This window comes from Saccoglossus kowalevskii, chromosome 15, assembly GCF_978046115.1.
Source record: "Saccoglossus kowalevskii chromosome 15, keSacKowa6.1, whole genome shotgun sequence".
Taxonomy (NCBI): domain Eukaryota; kingdom Metazoa; phylum Hemichordata; class Enteropneusta; family Harrimaniidae; genus Saccoglossus; species Saccoglossus kowalevskii.
Window position 1 is genome coordinate 35,308,433 of NC_140655.1, and position 16,176 is coordinate 35,324,608.

The 16,176-nt window shown below is 37.9% G+C and overlaps 1 protein-coding gene across 5 annotated transcripts in view; it reads left to right on the plus strand.

Annotated features, from left to right (window-relative positions):
- The window catches only part of dvl (dishevelled, dsh homolog), a 109,548-nt gene that overhangs the window by 52,413 nt on the left and 40,959 nt on the right, over window positions 1-16,176 (plus strand). For 4 of the 5 annotated variants that reach the window (XM_085508261.1, XM_085508262.1, XM_085508263.1 and 1 more), the window contains exon 5: window positions 10,665-10,700. The exons of the other annotated variant lie outside the window; for it this stretch is intronic. In XM_085508261.1, coding sequence (XP_085364387.1) covers window positions 10,665-10,700 — 36 coding nt within the window. The remainder of the gene's footprint in view (window positions 1-10,664; window positions 10,701-16,176) is intronic. 5 annotated transcript variants of the gene reach the window in all.

Consider the following 16,176-nt stretch of genomic DNA (forward strand, 5'->3'; position numbering starts at 1 on the left):
AGTCTGACAGTCTGATAGTTTCAGGGAATTTATAGTGACTCAATTTATCACAATTCACCTGTCTGAAAATCTTCAGTAATATCTCTGACTGCAGTAATATGATGACTGCAGGAAAGGATGCCTAATGTGGTATTATTCAACTACATTATTTCAATTTCACTAGAATTATAGACAGACATTTCTTTTACAATAAAGGATGTATAAGGTAAGAGTATACAACTAGTGTGATAAAGGATGATGATCCCATTCAAGTCATGTGATTTTGATGATGATCATTATATTAATGCTAGTGACTGTGAAACAAGTGTTTATTTAAGCATTCCTGTGTCATGAAATGCATTTAATTTTTTTTCTATTTGTTGAATGTGGTGACAATGTCACTCATTTCTGTCTGTGCACTTATTGCATTTTGTAATGCCTCACATAGTATGGTATCTTGTTACGTTCATGGATATCTAAGTTACATAAATACCTGTACTTGTGAGTCCTTGTAAATACATTACTTTTATTTGCTATGGTTGGATTACTGAACTAGTATAAATTGACTGTTTCAAAATTTAGAGAGTGGCAGATGTTTGCAAGTTGGTAAAAATTGCATAATTTTGTCGCAGTGAAATTTCATTGGTGTTGGAAAGACACATCTGCTACTCCCTGTAACACAAAATGTTGTTCTCATTTAACCAACAAATCATCAGAAAACATAGGTTGATTAGTTTTTGTGAGAAATGAGCCAAAAGCATATAGAGTCAATAATTTTCCTATCTAAAAATCCATTGTCAATTACAAATGTTGGCGTATTAGGAATTATGGTTTTATTTTGGTCTAATTTATTGAGAAATTAGGAAGGAAGTTATTTGGAGACTTTATGATGTTATTCATTGGGGAATTAGACAAAAGTTAGTTGTCACTCTCAAAAAGTACACTCCAGTATTTCATGTTAAATGCTGCCTTCTGTTTTGTATTGAGTACAGTGGTTGTTATGGAGACTGTAGTCAAGTGATATTGCTTTCCCCTGGCGGAGGTCAAATACCAATATACCGTTTTCAGTAACTGAGATCTGGAACTTGTGCATTACACTGTGCCTTGGTGAACCTATACTTTATACTTGTACACTGTATTATTTGATTTCGATTTTTTTTCGGCAAAAAATACATGCACAAAATTGCAAAAAATTCAATCCATAATTTGAGGTAATGATGTAAATAGCGCATGTTTTATGTTGTGAGATCTCTTTCCATTTACTGATGAGCCTCTATTTGGGTGACTTGTTCTCAGCTCATGTACATGTATGTCATACCACAGACTGATGTTGACTCCCTAGCACTAAGACTGATGTTTACTCCCTGGCACTAAGACTGATGTTTACTCCCTGGCACTAAGACTGATGTCGACTCCCTAGCACTAAGACTGATGTTTACTCCCTGGCACTAAGACTGATGTTGACTCCCTGGCACTAAGACTGATGTTGACTCCCTGGCACTAAGACTGAGTTTACTCCTGAGCACTAAGACTGATGTTGACTGCCTAGCACTAAGACTGATGTTGACTCCCTAGCACTAAGACTGATGTTGACTCCCTAGCACTGAGACTGATGTTGACTCCCTAGCACTGAGACTGATGTTGACTCCCTAGCACTGAGACTGATGTTGACTCCCTAGCACTGAGACTGATGTTGACTCCCTAGCACTGAGACTGATGTTGACTCCCGAGCACTAAGACTGATGTTGACTCCCTAGCACTGAGACTGATGTTGACTCCCTAGCACTGAGACTGATGTTGACTCCCTAGCACTGAGACTGATGTTGACTCCCTAGCACTAAGACTGATGTTGACTCCCTAGCACTAAGACTGATGTTGACTCCCTAGCACTAAGACTGATGTTGACTCCCTAGCACTAAGACTGATGTTGACTCCCTAGCACTAAGACTGATTTTGACTCCCTAGCACTAAACCTTAAAAAAAGTGATAAATAGTTTGTTCAACTGAGCATACATCTATTGAAATGTTATGATAATTTATAAAACATATTTCTTATTAATCTTATAAAAATTGTGTATATTCCCATTACACTCAGTTTCATGAAGGCATGTTTTTTATATAAAATGTTTGATAAATTTCAAATTAAAAGCAACTTATCAATCAAAATTTGAGGCACTTCATTTTCGCCCAGATCAAATTCAAAATGGCCAAATGGCCTTTTTTTATTTATTTTTTAATGCAATTTAATAAATACAGTTCTAGAGCCTTATCTCTGACATGCTTTGACATGCTTTGACTAATCACCTTCAAACTTTATAGACACAACTTGCATCATATTCCACATATGTACATTTGCCTTGACTGATTGTAATCAAACTTTACAACTATACAACTACATCGTGCATCATTTGTTTGAAAATTCTGATTCAATTACTTTTGAACCAATAGAGATTCTGTTATGTTGTGACACAACTTGTTACTTTCAAGCTGTTGTTTGAAAAAAAGTCATATTGTGAAGTTTAGCATATGTCGGGTTAACTTTGGATCATCCAGCCATTTTTACCCCCCCCCCCCCCCCCCCCCCCGTATTTATTTTGACAGCCGCCAAGTAGACCCCATTTAACATAAACAAAGATTACATTGAACTGATACATAAATACTTGATACATTATTTTGCTACAAGGGGACTTCTACTTCTTGTTTTGTACTTAATTTTACAGACTTGTCTTCTTTATTGATGTATTGTTTTGAATCTGCACAGAATTTGTAGCATGGTTGACACTAGTAATGGTAGTAGGATGTACTTCCTGCTAGAGATCATATTGTGCTTATAAAGTATGTTTTAAAAGTGTGTAGCTTCTACCAGAGTTGGTGTTAAAACAAAAATATGATTGGAATAATCCAATAATGCAGATGTAATAATGATTCTGTTTCTTTATTAAATGTGTTTTGAGCATGTGTGTTTTAAGACATATTGCCAATTAAGCTAGTATGACCTCTACTTTAAAGTGTAACTGAATTGGGCCAATTGACTTCTTTTGTGTGCAAAATATACTTATAAACAACATTATGAAAAAAAATCAAGTGCAAGTGGGTATATAAATTGGGTAAATAGTCAATGATATTCCAAAATTGGGCCACGCCCCCCTCTCCCATCACCTTCGAGTTTTTTCAGCATTACGACTGTTGCCGAAATGGCGCCTCCAACGGGACCATAAAGCAGGAGATAGCTAGCAGACAGGATTGTTTACCATTTTTCCCATACGCATGTGTTTTAGTAAACCAGCATATACAACGAGCTACCACGATCGTTATCATGGGCAAACGCTGTGTTGTTGGCAGGTGTAGCAACACACACGGCAATCGCGTAAATCTTTATGCGTTCCCAAAAGATTCAAGTTTATGACATCAATGGACCAAAGCTGTCAAGAACACCAGGAAATATTGGGATGGACCTTCTCCTTATAACGTTATCTGCAGTGCCTATTTTTATGTCTGAATCATTTATCAGTACAGTTTCATTTGTTTCGAACTTGCAGTTGTAGGTATTCGTCCTACCGGAAATAGAACAATAAAAATAACAACGTTAAGATTTTCGGTCACGATGTTCAAACTCTGTGCCTGTGCCTGAATCGTCACAGTCATTTTGGGAAGGTACACGGTCACCCACATCGCGTACTTTTCTCGCCAATTTGTCCCTGGCACTCTAAAACAAAATCATGACATCTCTCGTTGTCATCATATTCCTCGATCTCATAACTCTCGTCAGGCGATAAGATAGATTCCGTGTCACTTTCCGAGCACTGCATGCGTATAGCGGCCATTGTGAAACGATGACAAATTCACCCCAGTGACGTCACAAATCACCCTTGTATGCTAATTAGGTTATCTGAGTCGGCCAAGAAATTGGACGTGGGTGTTTTATTATTGATCGTTTATTTAATTTATGGACATTTTTTCATAATGTTGTTTATAAATAAATTTTGCACTTTATATCCTAAGCCTCACTGTCTTAAACAAAACACTAATAATGGAAAGGGATACAACTTAAGGATAGAATTTTAAGTGTTTTGAATAAAATGGTTTTTCACAGCCATTTTGTTTTTTGAAATCACTAATGGTTAACATCCTGTGAAGTTGGCGAGTCAAAGATCGTGACCCTGTTTTGAGCCAAATGTCACTACTCCTCTCTTTTGGCTCCCAGCTGCAATGATGGAAATTAGCCAGTTGTCGATAACTGGAATGGTTAAATGAAACAAAATAAATTCCCTATAGCCATAACAATCTTGATTTGTTTGGATTTAGCTGTTTTATCAGCTTATTGTCCCCCAAGTGTGCATTTGGAATGTACCCCACCAGATTGGTGTGTCTAAGTCTATTTGTTTTCAAATTCACTATTGACAATTGACTAAGGTCACATTTTATTTAAGTAAGCTTTCTAAACACTAGTAGTCACTGCCTCCACCATTGCATTGTGAACTAAACAACATAGAATTCAGTGTGACTTTCTAACCAAAACAAAACTAGTCAAATATCCACTGCTACAGAATTTTACCTTACTTTCCACTTTTATGTTTGCTTTCTGAAGACTACCAAATGGCTTTTTTGTCTCTTCCTTGGGAAATGAAAATTTGTTGGTCTTTTCTCTTATAATGAATCTCTGCATCCACAAACCAAAAAATAATGATAGTGACTGTCTCACTTTTATCCAATGAGTGAGGTTGTTACATGCTCAGGTAGGCTCTTATACCCCTTGATTATGCCTTCTTGTTTTTGATTGGCTGATTTGCAACACACACACAATTCAAGAGTTGTGAAGTGATAATAGCCAGGTATTTAGAGCTCCCAAGAATACAAATGATCTTGCTGCACGCTATTTCCAACTGCTGATGACTTGTTTGTTACATAATTCACCAACAGTGTAAAACAGTCTTAGTTATACCATTAACACCAGTTCTAAGGAAATAAATAATACCTAACAACATGTGAGACAAAAGTATCCCATTACGCAAAACATAAACTATACAAGTTATATCTTAATGTATGTTTCAAGTAGGAATGCTGTATAGGACTAGAAATATGCTCTAACACTTGATAACTTTGTTGCTCTATGTTTTTAATTGTGTTTGTCTGTCAACCTCAGATATAGCACACTTCAAAGCAGGCATGCCTGACTTTCATGGTTCAATTATTGTCTTCAATACATCAAGATTCTCATATCTGTTTGTTAAGAAGCGTGACAAATGTAAAGCTAGTATTATTGCAGTGAGCTTGAATGAGTGAAGTGAATGTCAAGTGAATGCTTTGAGAATGAAAAATTTGCACTTTGTACTTGAGGTTCAGAGATTTTTCATTGTGTGTTGAAAAATGTTCAGGAGGCTCTGTCATCTCATTATATTGGAAAAACTTCAATGCCTTATTTATATATTACCTGAGCCTTTAAAGTTTGAGCAATAAGGAGTTTTTTTGTTTTTTTTAAATCTTTTCTATTTCAATAGTTTATAATTGTTTCAGTTTATTTGGCTTTGTTTTCATTCCTGTTTGTTGGACTTGTATTGGGTACATTTCAAATACTGTAAAATATTTTCGCTTGGAATTAATTTTCGCTATTTTCGCTGAAGGAATGATTAAGTGAAAATAGAATCCAGTGAATATATCTTTTTTCCTATATTTTACATTCAACTCATCAAAAATAAATGAAAACAAAATCCAGCAAATACACCCAAAAAGTCATTTCAGCGAAAATTAATTCCAGCTAAAATAAAATATTTTACAGTATCCTATTCTATCCTAATAGGTATAGGTTAAACATCCTGGTATTGCCTTGGGGGAGGTGGGTGTATGTTTACTATAATGTGATGGAAGTACAAAATCAAAATTATTCTATTCAGTACACCAGTGCCAGTATGTGTGACTTTGAGGGTCAATAATAGGATTTATTGACCTGGTCTGAGAATGATATCAAGCATTACTATCCCTCAGCCAATCCTCAAGGCAAAATGTACTGAGGGTGAACAGCTGATAAATTGAAATGACCTCTAGAAATGATCAGACTGCTTTAGCAATGTTGTTTATTGATTACAATGTCTGGTCTGAGATTGTAATAGAATCCTATAATAATGCATTAATAAGATGCAAGCAGCCAATAAAACATTCAAAACCTAATTTAACTTGAGATGAACATATGTTAGCAAATCAAAGCAAATGTTATTATTTATAAGCAGCAGTTGTAATCGTTGCTAAAACCTGCGAATCACTGAAACTCTATCATTCACTGACCGCTAAGTAAAATATGCACCAAGTTTACATTCTACCTGTGTGGCAGAACACAGTCACAGTATTTGACCAAACCTTGCATGTTATTTCCTTCTTACTGTTTGTCTTTGAGCACAATCTTTGATATTCCAGTCCAAGGTAGATAGTGTACAGTTTCTACTTGTTGTTTGGATTAATGTATTTAATGGCCAGTTTGGGGTTTCTTGACTTCTCTGCATTTGAAAGAATCATACCTTGAGCTGCGATTTGTAATAACAAGGTTGGATGGGGTATGAATGCATGAACATAGTATTCATTACATGGCTGTATTTTCCTTGTCATGGTAATGCCAGATACACTGTGTAGCACTTAGGAATACTATCAGAATAATCTCTGTAAATCCTGTCCCAGGTCTTGTATAGCTATGTGGTGGTGTGTAAGCTGTCTGTAGCATGTCAGGCTATGTGGTGGTGTGTAAGCTGTCTAGCATGTCAGGCTATGTAGTGGTGTGTAAGCCGTCTGTAGCATGTCAGGCTATGTGGTGGTGTGTAAGCTGTCTGTAGCATGTCAGGCTATGTGGTGGTGTGTAAGCCGTCTGTAGCATGTCAGGCTATGTGGTGGTGTGTAAGCTGTCTGTAGCATGTCAGGCTATGTGGTGGTGTGTAAGCTGTCTGTAGCATGTCAGGCTATGTGGTGGTGTGTAAGCTGTCTGTAGCATGTCAGGCTATGTGGTGGTGTGTAAGCTGTCTAGCATGTCAGGCTATGTGGTGGTGTGTAAGCTGTCTGTAGCATGTCAGGCTATGTGGTGGTGTGTAAGCTGTCTAGCATGTCAGGCTATGTGGTGGTGTGTAAGCCGTCTGTAGCATGTCAGGCTATGTGGTGGTGTGTAAGCTGTCTGTAGCATGTCAGGCTATGTGGTGGTGTGTAAGCTGTCTGTAGCATGTCAGGCTATGTGGTGGTGTGTAAGCTGTATGTAGCATGTCAGACTATGTGGTGGTGTGTAAGCTGTCTGTAGCATGTCAGGCTATGTGGTTGTGTGTAAGCCATCTGTAGCATGTCAGGCTATGTAGTGGTGTGTAAGCTGTCTGTAGCATGTCAGGCTATGTGGTGGTGTGTAAGCTGTCTGTAGCATGTCAGGCTATGTGGTGGTGTGTAAGCCATCTGTAGCATGTCAGGCTATGTGGTGGTGTGTAAGCTGTCTGTAGCATGTCAGGCTATGTGGTTGTGTGTAAGCCATCTGTAGCATGTCAGGCTATGTGGTGGTGTGTAAGCTGTCTGTAGCATGTCAGGCTATGTGGTGGTGTGTAAGCTGTCTGTAGCATGTCAGGCTATGTGGTGGGGTGTAAGCTGTCTGTAGCATGTCAGGCTATGTGGTGGTGTGTAAGCTATCTGTAGCATGTCAGGCTATGTGGTGGTGTGTAAGCTGTCTGTAGCATGTCAGGCTATGTGGTGGTGTGTAAGCTGTCTGTAGCATGTCAGGCTATGTGGTGGTGTGTAAGCTATCTGTAGCATGTCAGGCTATGTGGTGGTGTGTAAGCTGTCTGTAGCATGTCAGGCTATGTGGTGGTGTGTAAGCTATATGTAGCATGTCACGCTGTGTTGTGGTGTGTAAGCTGTCTGTAGCATGTCAGGCTATGTGGTGGTGTGTAAGCTATCTGTAGCATGTCAGGCTATGTTGTGGTGTGTAAGCTATATGTAGCATGTCACGCTGTGTTGTGGTGTGTAAGCTATCTGTAGCATGTCAGGCTATGTGGTGGTGTGTAAGCGGTCTATGGCATGTCAGGCTATGTGGTGGTGTGTAAGCTATATGTATCATGTCAGGCTATGTGGTGGTGTGTAAGCTGTCTGTAGCATGTCAGGCTATGTGGTGGTGTGTAAGCTATATGTATCATGTCAGGCTATGTGGTGGTGTGTAAGCTATATGTATCATGTCAGGCTATGTGGTGGTGTGTAAGCTATATGTATCATGTCAGGCTATGTGGTGGTGTGTAAGCTATATGTAGCATGTCACGCTGTGTTGTGGTGTGTAAGCTGTCTGTAGCATGTCAGGCTATGTGGTGGTGTGTAAGCTGTCTGTAGCATGTCAGGCTATGTGGTGGTGTGTAAGCTGTCTGTAGCATGTCAGGCTATGTGGTGGTGTGTAAGCTGTCTGTAGCATGTCAGGCTATGTGGTGGTGTGTAAGCCATCTGTAGCATGTCAGGCTATGTGGTGGTGTGTAAGCCATCTGTAGCATGTCAGGCTATGTGGTGGTGTGTAAGCTGTCTGTAGCATGTCAGGCTATGTGGTGGTGTGTAAGCTGTCTGTAGCATGTCAGGCTATGTGGTGGTGTGTAAGCTGTCTGTAGCATGTCAGGCTATGTGGTGGTGTGTAAGCTGTCTGTAGCATGTCAGGCTATGTGGTGGTGTGTAAGCTGTCTGTAGCATGTCAGGCTATGTGGTGGTGTGTAAGCTGTATGTAGCATGTCAGACTATGTGGTGGTGTGTAAGCTGTATGTAGCATGTCAGGCTATGTGGTGGTGTGTAAGCTGTCTGTAGCATGTCAGGCTATGTGGTGGTGTGTAAGCTGTCTGTAGCATGTCAGGCTATGTGGTGGTGTGTAAGCTGTCTGTAGCATGTCAGGCTATGTGGTGGTGTGTAAGCCGTCTGTAGCATGTCAGGCTATGTGGTGGTGTGTAAGCTGTCTGTAGCATGTCAGACTATGTGGTGGTGTGTAAGCTGTATGTAGCATGTCAGACTATGTGGTGGTGTGTAAGCTGTCTGTAGCATGTCAGGCTATGTGGTGGTGTGTAAGCTGTCTGTAGCATGTCAGGCTATGTGGTGGTGTGTAAGCTGTCTGTAGCATGTCAGGCTATGTGGTTGTGTGTAAGCTGTCTGTATCATGTCAGGCTATGTGGTGGTGTGTAAGCTGTCTGTAGCATGTCAGACTATGTGGTGGTGTGTAAGCTATATGTATCATGTCAGGCTATGTGGTGGTGTGTAAGCTGTCTGTAGCATGTCAGGCTATGTGGTGGTGTGTAAGCTGTCTGTAGCATGTCAGGCTATGTAGTGGTGTGTAAGCTGTCTGTAGCATGTCAGGCTATGTGGTGGTGTGTAAGCTGTCTGTAGCATGTCAGGCTATGTGGTGGTGTGTAAGCTGTCTGTAGCATGTCAGGCTATGTGGTGGTGTGTAAGCTGTCTGTAGCATGTCAGGCTATGTGGTGGTGTGTAAGCCGTCTGTAGCATGTCAGGCTATGTGGTGGTGTGTAAGCTGTCTGTAGCATGTCAGACTATGTGGTGGTGTGTAAGCTGTATGTAGCATGTCAGACTATGTGGTGGTGTGTAAGCTGTCTGTAGCATGTCAGGCTATGTGGTGGTGTGTAAGCTGTCTGTAGCATGTCAGGCTATGTGGTGGTGTGTAAGCTGTCTGTAGCATGTCAGGCTATGTGGTGGTGTGTAAGCTGTCTGTAGCATGTCAGGCTATGTGGTGGTATGTAAGCTGTCTGTAGCATGTCAGGCTATGTGGTGGTGTGTAAGCTGTCTGTAGCATGTCAGGCTATGTGGTGGTGTGTAAGCTGTCTGTAGCATGTCAGACTATGTGGTGGTGTGTAAGCTGTCTGTAGCATGTCAGGCTATGTGGTGGTGTGTAAGCTGTCTGTAGCATGTCAGGCTATGTGGTGGTATGTAAGCTGTCTGTAGCATGTCAGGCTATGTGGTGGTGTGTAAGCTGTCTGTAGCATGTCAGGCTATGTGGTGGTGTGTAAGCCATCTGTAGCATGTCAGACTATGTGGTGGTGTGTAAGCTGTCTGTAGCATGTCAGGCTATGTGGTGGTGTGTAAGCTGTCTGTAGCATGTCAGACTATGTGGTGGTGTGTAAGCTGTCTGTAGCATGTCAGGCTATGTGGTGGTGTGTAAGCTGTCAAATTGTATGCCATAATAAATACAATGGAGGAACTGTACTGCTGTTTGACCCATTATATTCCAAAGTCATTTTTTTTTCCATTCCAAATTTTCAGCAATTTTATTTAATGAACTATATAGTATAGAAAAAGTTAGTTAACAACAAAGGTATAGAAAAAGTTAATTAACAACAAAGGTATAGAAAAAAGCGAGGTGGGAGATCAGAACTGAGAGAGAAAAAAGTGTTGATGGGAAAAAATTTTGTCACATCCAGGAAAAACATAAAACAAAAAGATTAGACTGAAAAGAAAGAAAAATAGTTTCACTTGTTAGAATTTTCCAGCCATTTGCCATGATTTCAAATGTTGAAACCCATAATAATAAAGCTGCCATGTGACATGTACATCATGTATTACTCACTTTAACCTGTACCCTAATCTTTCCTAGGTTGGTTTAACTAACAAACAAATAATGAATATTTAGTACTACACTGGAATGAAGTGTTCTCCTTTCCATAACCCCTAACCCTATAATCTGCATGATTATTTTATAGATCGACCTCGAAGAAAAGACAGGCATCATGATGATTGTAAGTTTTTAGTTTGATTTTGTTTTACTTTATTAATCCAAAATGTTTGTTTTCTTTAATTAATTTATTCTTTATTTACTAATAAGTTTGTTTATTGTTTACTCGTAAGTATTATTCTCATGTTTTCATGTCTTTTAACTTTTCTCCCATCACCATTTCTTCTTATTATCATCATTGTTAAGATTGCCTTGATCTGATCTTCTTCTCCTTATTATATAGGTAACATATATTAAAGTAGCTCAGATATTTCAACTTTCTAATGTTGCCAGTACTAGTGTGATTGATTGGGTCTTGTTGTGAGGACATATAAATATTACTTCTTTATTTCTGTTTAGAAATATGCTATACATATTTATTTTACATTTTTTTGTTTTTATTATTTTACGTAATTACATAAATATTTTCATTTGTCTGTAAACAAGTGAATAGTGGTAATTAACCACTTATCAAATTAAGGAACTAATATCTATGATGCAGATAATTTATACATTTTATGATTATAAAATAATGTCTGCTTAAAGCTACAAAATGTATGTCTACATTGAAGTGATCTGAAATTATGGAATGTTGTTTCAATTTTGTTGGTATACTGCATGGCTCGCTGCTTGAAACCACAGTTGGCAATACAGCTATATTTGGCCATATGGAAAACTAATTATGATTCAAGACCTCTATAACCATTAGGTTATAATACAAAGCAGCTGCCATACTTCTGATATCCCATAATGCATTGATTTCAAATGTTTGAAATTTATCGTCTTTGAGCAAAATTTCCCCCCAAGAATCTTCATATATAGTAAGTATGATATTGTTCTAGTCTAAATGGTATACTTTCTGATTCACTTCTTGTTTTATTTAAAAAACAGTCACACCTTAATAAAACCATGACAAACTTTGACTTCAGATTTTGAAAATACTTTTAGAAGGATCAGACAAAATTGAAATTTTAGCTATTTTTGTTTACAATTAATAAATTGAACCCTGTCATTTGGACACTCGCAGTATTTGCTATATTAGTAGAACCCTGTCATTTGGACACTCACAGTATTTGCTATATTAGTAGAACCCTGTCATTTGGACACTCACAGTATTTGCTATATTAGTAGAACCCTGTCATTTGGACACTCACAGTATTTGCTATATTGGTAGAACCCTGTCATTTGGACACTAACAGTATTTGCTATATTAGTAGAACCCTGTCATTTGGACACTCACAGTATTTGCTATATTAGTAGTGCATGTGCTTATGTTAAGAGATTTTTTCTATGTTCAAAATAAGTAATATTTTAATAATCCAGTATACAGCCAATGAGATTATTTGTTTATATGTGCTTTTAATAGAGCAAATACAGTATACAAAACATAATCTTTAGTTCCTATCACAAATTTTGTAGCTAAAACAGTGATGTAGTTATCAATTACTTTGCAACAAATTATGGTTATTTATGCAAATGACTTCCATATATGGACTGTAGTTGACCTTAACCCAGACTGAAGTGTCACATGACCTTACTGTGTGAAAATCTTGATGTACCTATGTAGTTGAGATATATGACAAATTGAAACATGAAACATTTTCTAATCAAAACAGTTTCCAATTTCTTTCAATCTGCTAATCCCTTGGATTTGAAATTTCTTCATTCCATTCGGTGGATTTCAAATATTCAAAATAATTCTGATTCACCAGATAGCTTTAATTGAAGTTAGTGGACAAGTTGTGAAAGGATTCAAAATTTACAATGGTGGTAAAAGGGTAACATTTACTGTCAGGACATGTAGTTACAACTTGTTCATATTTGATTGACATCTTTGGGTCAGGGTTGCATGTATTTCATCTGTAATAAGGATCCACACAATCAGTTGTATTTGATTTGTAACAGGAGACATAACTGACTGAAACTATTAACTGTTTGTTGGGTGGGCAGAGTTTATTTGTTTGAATGGTTGCCTCCATGGAGAGTTATTGTTGAATGCCTGGCATGGTACACACAAATAAACACTTGTTGAAATGTCTACCAATAAGACTGGAACTTTACTTAGTTTGAGCATGGTTTGAGTGAAATGAGTTTGAGTACATTGCTATGTTGTGCAGTCTGTATCAATGTTTTCCAGATGTGTGGTGTGTTGTGTCCTGATTGACCAACTGACTTTTGCTGCACTGATGGTGAGGAGTACCTTATGCCTCATCTGATACACCCAACTTTAAGAAAAAATATTGTAGACGTGTAACAATTTTAAGAGTTCATTGCCAGATTGATTGAATGGCATTCACAAAGAATTCATAAAATTCACAGATTATGGTGAACTCCAGTAAAATTTGCAATGCTCAAAAGTTTGACTTTGTTGGTTGTGGGAAGTGTGTCTCTATGGAAACAAAAACAGTTCTATATTAAAAATGTGGTGATTTTTTGTAAAATTATAGCTATATGTCACTCCTATATCTTCTCAATGGCATATCACATTTTCTCATACCTACATTGTAATATATCTAGTTATAGGGTTAAGGTGCATGGCTTATCAAATGCAGCATGTGTGAAAAACTTAAGATGAAAATTAATAAAGTTACTGTGAAAGTTGCAAGTTTGTGATAAAAAAATAATTGATTTTAAGGAAGTAAATTGACCTGGAAACTAATTTCATATGTTTTCTCGGCTGTGTTCATCCTTGAAATATGTGCATGGAATAATCTTATCAAATTAGAAGCAAATAATTAACCCCTGTCTCGTCTCTCAATTTCTATTTTGCCCGAAGTGTGATTGTGTCAGGAGTTGTAATCTCTTGATCGTCCTACAATGTAGTAGCTTGTCATCCTATCGTCTTATGTCAAAACTCCATTCATCAAGCTAAGCAATTCACTGTGCCAGGTCAATACCAGCATGGTTATCTCATTCTTAGGATTATTCCATTATGAAAAATACATTGAAGAACTGTCAAATTATCATTCTGTTAAAATTGTCTGATATATTTGCCATCATGGTACATTTTAGTGCTGGTGTGTACCTTATGAATGTTTTCTCCACTTTAACCTACTTTCCCCCTCACCAAATCACTTTCTCCCTCTTTGATGTTAATGGTTAGTCCTGCACCTTTCTTCCCAGTATCAAATTTTAAGAGTGTCTTTCAGTTGAGTGACATGGTGGTGGTCGGCTTGCTTCATGTGCCTTCTAGTTTCATAGTCAGTATGCCTGAAAGCTTCACAGTCCATCTGCATTGCCACTAGATTTAAACCCTGATGTTTCGTCATGACTATTAGTTAAAAACATCAACGGCATTTTGGTGTATACATAGTGGTGATATTTAAGAAGTGCTCCTCCAATAGACTGAGTGATTTGTTGCAGAGATAAGTCCATTTTAAGCTGATTTACTTGTCCATGTATAAGATGGATTGTGTGAAGCGAAACTTGACAGTTCTGACCCTGCCAGTGATTCCAGCTCTTCTATAGCAAAGCCATTATGTGTGCAAATCTTCATGCTTTGAGATCACTAAGGAATTGAAGCAACTTTTAAACCGTGGATACTAGACTGAGAATACTATATGCTGTCTCCGTTTATTGTTCCTAATACTCATTATCATCACAGATTTATCTATGGATTTTGAGATATACAGTGTGACCAGAAAACTGATGTAGTTGAACTCGCATTAACTGGGATCCCTATAGGTTAATGGCATTCTCCTTCAATGCCAGCTCTGGATTGAGTTACCTCAGCAGGGCACGATCAGTGCTGACAATATTTGGATAATTGGTGATTGTGTACCACCTTCAATTATCCCACTTGATTGATTTATTAACTGTGAAATGTAGTGAAAATTGGATAGATGCAACCACTGCAATTGTGAACTAGGAGATACACTGAAGTTGAGTTCTGTCATGTCGTGTCGTGAAAATTGGATAGATGCAACCACTGGAATCATGAACTGGGAGATACAGTGAAGTTGAGTACTGTCATATTGAACTGCAGCTGTCTTCTGGAATGCTTTTTGGCCACTGTCTGTTTTGTTATTTATGAAGAAGTCGGAATACCACTAGTGTATATAGGCCAGTTTTTACGGACAGGCATCAGGACAGGCATCAGGCATTGTATTAAATCACAGATGTGACCATATGTGGTCCCCATAAGATGGGAAATTCTCACGTAAAGTCACCTTCTTGTATGTGTCTACCACCAATATTGTTTGTCCGCTCAGTTAAATGCTATCCGAAGGGTGCCAGCACTTCAGAACGGGAAACCTCACTGGATATTTGGGTTTATTCATGTACGTACATGTACAATGGAATGAATGAATAAAGCATGTCAGTGTGTTGCCAACTAAAAGTTTGGGTAATACAGTTTTCCTGGTGACCTGATTCATTTTCATGTTCTGTAACATTAACATTTTCCTGGGTTTCTTGTGTTTAATTGTAGGCTACTATTTAAATATATACCAAATTGTCTTGCCATAAGGGCTTTATTTTATACTGTTGCTCACAAAATCCAAAACAAAACAAAAAATCAAAAAGTTATCACCAAACAATTTTTTGCACAAGTAATCAGTTTTTTACACGGCTTTTGACTTATTTCTAAATGATAATTGTGTGCCATAACTTGTTCCAAAATGTTTTTATTTTGTTTCACACTTATTTAATCAGTTGAGTGTCCACAAAAGACCTTTATGATAGGAAGTCACAGTGACTTTCACAGAATTACAAAAATATAACTGGTTGAAAAATGTCCTTACTTTTCTAATTATAAAGGATGTGAGAAAGCTCGCGTTATTGAGTGAAATGTGCTTAACTATTAGCTGTATTTTACCTTCACTTGAAGCTGAAAAGAATTTGTGTTCATAACCATGTCATGTGACCTAATAATATCCATTTTCATGGATAATCGCAATCATTGGTGACACACTAGTGATGTAGCCAAGACCATATTGGGGAGGGGGATGGAGCAATTGCGCAGAGGGTATGCATATATAGAGGATAATCTAACTATCACTGCTTGCAGCTTGCTGAATTTGATGCATAAATAAGTTCACATTTAGCTGCAGATTGGTAATATTAGTATAATACATACATTTATATTGGGTATCATGCTTGGCTACATACAGAGGTGGACTGTAACCATGCTTGGCTACATACAGAGGTGGACTGTAACCATGCTTGGAGTCTACAATTCTTAACCACTCTTCCCTGACATACCTTCTACTCATCTCTCTTATATAAGCCTTTTATTTTTTGATTGCCAACTTGAGTACACCGGTACATCTAAAAGAACCATACATTCATGTATTCACACAGCATACCAATTTTTTTCTCTGTCCTTTCTAACATGTGATCTTTCTTTCTCTGGTTGACCTGTCACATATCCTCAGGTGTTGGTTTGTTTTTCCCCACTGTTTACTGTTGGGCCTAGATTTCATTCATTCTTCCTGGTTTAGCTATTATACATGTATTCGGTATCTGTGTTGCCTTGACACCTTCAAGGGGCTCTGAACCCA